This window comes from Mastomys coucha, unplaced genomic scaffold (assembly GCF_008632895.1).
Source record: "Mastomys coucha isolate ucsf_1 unplaced genomic scaffold, UCSF_Mcou_1 pScaffold14, whole genome shotgun sequence".
Taxonomy (NCBI): Eukaryota; Metazoa; Chordata; class Mammalia; order Rodentia; family Muridae; genus Mastomys; species Mastomys coucha.
Window position 1 is genome coordinate 85,402,937 of NW_022196896.1, and position 7,517 is coordinate 85,410,453.

The window sequence follows — 7,517 nt, forward strand, 5'->3', positions numbered from 1 at the left end:
AAAAAAAGATAAGATAAACAGGAAAAAAAAAAAAGATAAGTATAATCTAAAGACGCTAAAGAAGAAGTCAATCATAAGCTCTGAGCCAAGTATAGAAAATTCAATTATCCCAAATGGGTAGCCCAGGAAAATGGGCTTATAGAAAAAGTAAGTAAAATAAGTTAATAAGGAAGTTGTGTCGTTCCCAACCCCATCTGTCTTCATGCTACCTTTTAATGATAAGTACTCTACTGGCACCTCTATTTTAAATGATTTACTTATTTCTGTATATGATTGCTTGCCTGCATGTACTCATGTGCTCCGTGTGCATGCCTGGCAGTAGTGGCCGATGCTGCTTGTATTCTAATGCTAATAACTGCCTCCTCAAGACCTGGTTGCCCCAGAGATGGCAGAGTCTACATGTAGACCTATGCTATCTTGCCCCCAAGTTATTTCTGACTGGTGAATAAAGATGCCGATAGCTAATAGCTGGGCAGAAGAGACGTAAGTGGGGTTTAGAGTTCCCGGGTTTGGGGAGGTGAGAGGAGAACCACGAGAGAGGAGGTGAATGGAGGAGAAGCCGCCAGATAAAACATAGTAAGTAATGACTCAGGGTTGTCAATAGGAAAGTAGATTCTGATGACAGAGGAGAGATATCTGCCCAGCTCTTGTGCTGTGTAAGGCTTCTTATAAATAATAAAGGGGTCTTTTATCCGGAAACTGAATAATCAATACAGGGTAGAAACCCCAGATTGAGATTAAAACTTTCTACAGCCTGGTGCATGAGAAAGCCAGAAGGGGGCATCAGATGCCCTGGAACTGGAATTACAGATAGTTATGGGTCATCATATGGGTGCTGGGAATCGAACCTAGATCCTTGGCAAGAGCAGCCAGTTCTCTTAACCTCTCAGCCATCTCTCCAGCCTAAGATCTCTCTGAATGTATAGAATGAATTAATTGGAGAAACAATCTATCATGTATTTCAATGTGTGATACAATGTCCTAATTCTATTGTAAAGAAAAAAATTAAATAAGAAAAATTTTAAATGTATACATATCAAAATATAAATTTTTAGGCATGAGTTTTCTAAAAGATAGAAGAAACTGCTAGACATTAGTATCTACTTCACATGATGAAGCACTGGGTTTAAAAGAAGTGAGAGGCGCTGTGGCTATTCCTCACAGAAGTACAGAGAAGTAAAGAGCGGAGGGGCAGGTGGACTTTAACAGCCGAGTGCTGAGTGACAACAGGCTGGTTTGTGTCCATGGTAAAGGAGGGAGCCCCTTCAGTTACAGTAGAGATGATAGCACAAGGTACAGAGACTCCAAACTTCAGCCTGAGGAAATGGAGAAACTAAAGGAAACTGGGGGGCTAGTAGCACTTAAAAAACAAACCAAACACACTATAGGATCTATTCTGCTACTAACAGAGTCAATGATGTTTTGAAGAATAGACACTGGAAATGTGCCATTATTATAACAAGTAATATACTAACAAAAAAGAGAAGCTTGTTCAGCATACACACTGGACTTTACGTCCTATTACAATCCATGTGGAACAGAGTGTGGGAAATAAGGGCTTCAGACACTACAAAACAATTCTTTATTCTATGTGTTTTCCAGCAGAATGACTCTGTGTGTGTGTGTGTGTGTGTGTGTGTGTGTCACAGCCATGTGTGAATGTCTGAGTACAACTTTGGGTATAGGTCCTCATCTTCCACCCTGGTTGAAACAAAGTCTCTTCACAGTTCTCCTCCACGTGTGTCAGGCTAGCTGGCCCGCAAGCTTCCAGTGATTCTCTTGTCTCTGCCTCATGCCTCAGCATAGGAGCACTTGATTACAGATGCACACCACTGTGCACACCAGGCTTGACATGGGCTCTAGGTATTCAAACCTAGGTCTCACACTTATATGGCAGGTACTTTATTCACAGAGCCATCTCCACAGCCTTCTACACGTATGGCTTATAAAGTTTACATCACTGTCATGTATTAAAGAGCTACCTGTTTAAGCTTCAGTTATCATTGCCCAGTAGGAACATATGCTGTTTTCAAACTTTCTAATGCTGAGACTCTTCAATACAGTTCTTCACATTGTGGGGACTCCCAACCATAAAATTATCTCATTGCTACCTCATAACTGTAATTTTGCTACTGTTATGAATCATAATGTAAATTATCTGATAGGCAGGTTATCTGATATGAAACCTCCAAAGGGATCACAACCCACAGACTGAAAACTGCTGGTCTAGAGACAACCCTTCATAGTGCAAGCTGGCTGTATACTCTTCAGGACTCTGACATTCCTAATCCAACCAGTTAAAGAATGCTACTACTCTTAATATAAGAAACTATCAAACACTGCCCCCACAGGAATCCAAATGCCCACCTCACCTCAGGACATCCCTCATCCTAAGAGGCTGGTTAAATGGAATTTATAGTAACTCAGAAATAAAAACAGTGTTGGTCCATATCTATGTATGTATATGCTATGTAGTGTATTTGGGGATATGCATAAGGAGTAAAAGCTACTGCCATGAAGCAAATGAACCTGTCATCTCACATGGTTTAGACTATTATTTTACTGACGCATTTAACAATCACTTTGTTATATCTCTAAATATGTCTAAATAATACCAAAACATAGAAAATACATTTAAAAGTTGGTACTAAATATGCATTTTTAAACTTACCGGATTCAAAAGTTTCTTCATCTATGGTTTTCGGTAGAGGTAAAAAGCAAAATCATCATTACATGACTGTCTACACAATGTCTATATTTCAGCAATGCGAGCCTAGTCCATGCTTCTGCCCATACAGTGCCTTTAAAATGTTTACATTAGATCAAGATCAAGTCAGTGTTAGCTCGATGGCATGCATACGACTTAAATGAGATGAATAGCATTTGAAAGATGGGCTGTGACTACCAAGAGGGAAGCAGCAGGGTATTAGATAACAAGAGTGAAGAGAATAAATTTAAAAAAAAAAAAAGTGGAACATGGGCTGGAGAGATGGCTCAGAGGTTAAGAGCACTGACTGCTCTTCCAGAGGTCGTGCATTCAATTCCCAGCAAACACATGGTAGCTCACAATCATCTGTAATGGGATCTGATGCCCTCTTCTGGTGTGTCTGAAGACAGCTACAGTGTGTTCATCTACATAAAATAAACAAATCCTTTTTTAAAAAAGTGGACCACCACAAGAAACTCCTCCAGACCATTGGGTATGGTACAGGGTACTGCTCCAAAGGTCATCAGTGTGGCCGTGGTGTAAGCTCCCTGCCAAGTGAGGGTCTCCCAGCCAGCGGCAAGGAGGATGGATTCACGAATGGCTGGTTTGTTCAAGTGACTGAGAGAGACGGGATAAATCAACTTCCTCCATATTTAAAACAACTTTTGTTATTCTGAAAAACTTAGAACATTTATTTAGTATTATATATGAGAGGAGGAGAGAGAGGTAGGAGGGTGAGAGACAAGGGAGAGAGAGAGGGAGAAGGAGAGAGAATATGCAGGCATGCATATACCATGGCATACGTGGAGGCCAGAGGACACGCAGCAAGCAACTTTACCAGTTGAGCCACCTTGTCTGCCCCTCTTGTAGTCTTTTGAAAGTGGAATTAAAGGTGAAGAAACTATCGTTTGTGTGGAAGAACAATCGGAACACACAGCAGTGTGACCCATCAGGCATCCTTAGATCAGGCACAGCCCCCACTAAGGGCACTCACATAACTGGAATACATATTTATAAAGCTAGTCATTGTAACAGTGCTTATAGTGGAAACCCAGTAAACTGTTAAAAAACAAAAACAAAACTACAGAGGTGTGCCATACACAGAGCACAGAAGAGCTGTACCCAGTGAACTGTCAAAGGATGTGCATTTATGGTGGGTGAATGGTTGGGGTAGGGTAGAGAGAAGAATGCATGTCATTACTCTCATCTTCCAAGAGTATGTTTAGAGGATACTATAGAAACTGGTAACTGAGGCTGTGAGATGGCTCAGAAGGTGGAAGAACTTGCTTGCCCAAGTATAGCAACCTGAATTTGAACCCTGGAACTCAGCTAACGCTGGAAAGAGAAAACTAACTCTAAAAGTTATCCTCTGACTCCACATATTCACAGTGGCATGTGTGACTCCCTATACATAATGTGTGTGCATGTGTTTGTGCATGTAAGCACACGTGTGCACATGCACGCACACACACATACAAAAGCATAAACTACATCATTATAATCATCATTTTTAAAAAGGGAAATTGAAGAAGGAAACTCAGGAACAGGAACTTCTACCTGAATATGCTTTTGTAGGGTTTGAACTATGTCAATGTATGCATTAATGGAACTTTAATTTAAAATGTAGAAAGGAAATGAATAGTACTAATTTTTAAAAAACAGACTGTGGAACCTGTTTGTTTTTTTTTTAAAAAAAAAAAAAAGTGTCCACATTATTCTGCAACTGGTCTGAGACATATATAGATGAATCTTTCATATCCAAACATTGCACTAGCCCACAATGTCATGACAAAGTTCCCTGGCAGAGCTGGGCATGGTGGCTCTTTCTTATAATCCCTGCACTCAGGAGGCCGAGTTGTGAGGATTGCTGAGCCTTCGAAGCCAGCCTAGACTATGTAGTGAGTACCAGGCCAGCCTGGGATACAGAGAAAAAGCTTGTCTCTAAGGAAAAACAAATCCACCTATCAGACCAATGCCCCTGCATCTGGCTTCCTCATAAAACCTAGCGGTTCATGAGCCAAGCCTAGTACCACTGCTACATTTGAGGAAAATCTTTTCAGAATTCACAAAACCCACTAGATATAAAAATATAAGATGTCTTATGTATTTCTCCAAGGTTCGGAACCCATTGCCATCTGCCTACCCTAGAATCATTACACGCACATAGCAAAACTACACTTCGCACTTTAAGTATTTGGTATCACACTCTTCATTATTCCACAAAGAACCTGGGCATTTCCGGCCGTCCCACCACTGAGACACTGCCTATCTCTGTCCTGAGATAATTTCTGAGAGGGAAGCCTGGAGACACCCCAGCTTTGCTTCTCCTCCCAAGAGTGAAGTCCCAATAAAGGTACATGGGCTGGACTCATTTTACACGCCTTCCGGCAGAAGGGCTTGTGGCCCCTGTCGCCTCTGCTTCTGGTCATCCAGAGCTGAGGTGCTTCATGTTTCCTATGGTGGTGACTCAGTCAGGAGGAACTGTTACCTGCTTCCACACACTTCTCGTCGATCTTCATGCTGTCTTCTACAAAAGAACATAGACGGGGGCTTAAAATGTGCCCGCATGACATGCAAAACTCAGACTACTTTTCAGTATCACTCTTAGAACTACTGCTCACTTGGAGAGATAAGACAAATTCTACCGTATCAGAGAAACGTGCATGTTATGAACAGTAGGACATAAAATGCTAATGTGTAAGCAGCACTGGCTAGTGCCCACAGAGCCAGATGAAGTTTGCAGCCTGCTGGAAAGCGCATCAGCAGTGTTGCCCAGCGTGGATCCTGAACACTACCGCACTGACAAGATGGCAAGGTGGCCGCCCCACGGGTGCAGCAGAAACACAATGGTTTGGGGGGTTAGCCAATTACTTTTTGATCAGATTTGAAACCTGATCCATGGAAAGAAATGCAAAACTGATATTGACATCCTGGACTAAAACCAATGGCTTGAATGTCATAGGTCCTAGGGCATAATTTACTATTGATACATGGCCAAAATGCCTTCTAAATATTTATGTTTCTACCCTAAGGCTAGTACAGCCGTCCATCTTGGCCAGAGGAACCTCTTACAGTGGAAAACACTTAATACAGAGACTCGTCCTTGGTCAAAGGCAAAAGCTACTTCCCTCATTGCAGCCAGAGAGAGAGAGACAGAGACAGGAGAGGGAGTCAGACAGACGGACAGACTGATTGACACAGACACATTAACATGCACATGGCTGAACATAAACAGATGGAAAGGCAATCCCTGTGGTTCCCATTTAACCTCCAACCCAGGGCCCCCCAGGAGGAAGCCTGCATCCCTATACTACCTGTTTTCAATTGTAGGCAACCATTCCTTTTCTGGAACCTCAAGTTTTTCATACACAAGATGAGAATAATAATAGTAACTCCCTTACAATGTCATGAACTGTGTATAAACACTTGCTACAAAGCCCTGCTAAACTTAACTCCACTGAGGTTTTAGCCTGTGCTCTGTCAGGCTCTAGAGCTGTGACTAAACATTACGGCCCCCTCCTTGATCTCTTAGATCAGAATAAACACCCTTCTTGTGCTGCGCTATATGTCTACCAGCTACATAGAAATAGCTCCACATAGCTGAGCGGAGCAGAAATAAAATTTGAGGATTAGAGGAAACTCCTAGGAGTATTTGGAGATAAGGGTGCCTTCCTGAACCCCATTCCTTACCTTCTTCCATAGACAGTGCTGGCCACAGGGAGAGAAAGGAACAGTAGTTCACATTCTGTGTCTTTCAGATTAACTTCGAACAAGAAGAACAAAGCACCAACATTGCCATTCGTGTTCCGGGAATTCATGGAGATGCTTAGGGACCGCCCTTCAGAAATGGATGTGCGTTCCAGAATGGCTGGAAATGGGCTGCTACTTGCTTCTAGCAAATGCGCCACCTGCCTTCTCAACACGCTCTGTAGAAGTCGTGTTCTTCTCAAGTCTGAGTTAGGGCAGTATGTCTTAACTCAAATCTAGGAGGGAAGGGAGGGGGAAGTGGGAGAGGTTGTGGGGAGGGCACGAGACAGGGATGGCAGTGAATGCATTACAGTAAACAACTCTTCGCTAAGTGTACATAGTCTTACTCAGCCTTGGACTTTTCAAAACCTTGACTGATTAAATGGCATATCCCTCTTCACTAGTAGCCCATCCATGTCCCCTGTTTCTACACAATAAGATTTAAACAGCAAAAAGAAACAAAACAGCATTACCATAGCATCAAGCATAACAGCTAAAAGAAATGATCTAACAGTTTGGGGGCGTGATGCTGCTCCTCAGAAGCATTTCCTGAGGAAGGCGGTCCTCTGAGTCAATGGCTCCACGCTCCGGAGCCCAGATACAGGGCTGTGTGCCAACACTAACCGGGCCAGGCCAGCAACTCCCCATGTGGACTTTCAAAAATACCTAATATAACTCCTACTTACAGCACACAGACAGATGTCATGTCTACCTCTGGTCACTCTGGACCAATAGCCTCTCCACAAACCTTTGATAAGTGAAACAGGAAAGTGAACGAAAGAATTCTTTCCATCTACACTGATTAATTATTTTTTTCAAAATAAAATGTTACTGAGAAGATTATGATGCAAAAATGCTTCTGAAGAAAAGTTAAGAGAGAAAAGGCGGTATTACAACTGTTACTGGAACCAGGCAGACGTGTGTCCGTAACTGAGTGACAACACAGTGTCAGGGAGAAGGCATCGCTTGGATGTTCTCTTTTAAAAATGTCTCTGTGAGGACTGGAGAGATGGCTCAGCGGTTAAGAGCACTGACTGCTCTTCCGAAGGTCCTGAGTTCAAAT

General features: G+C 42.4%; 1 protein-coding gene across 1 annotated transcript in view; it reads right to left on the reverse strand.

The window, feature by feature from the left end:
- Mpp4 (membrane palmitoylated protein 4) overlaps nucleotides 1-7,517 on the reverse strand; it is a 43,501-nt gene that overhangs the window by 15,658 nt on the left and 20,326 nt on the right. The window contains exons 12-14 of the mRNA XM_031367610.1: nucleotides 6,398-6,415; nucleotides 5,196-5,234; nucleotides 2,672-2,692 (exon numbers count right to left, since the gene is read on the reverse strand). Coding sequence (XP_031223470.1) covers nucleotides 2,672-2,692; nucleotides 5,196-5,234; nucleotides 6,398-6,415 — 78 coding nt within the window. The remainder of the gene's footprint in view (nucleotides 1-2,671; nucleotides 2,693-5,195; nucleotides 5,235-6,397; nucleotides 6,416-7,517) is intronic.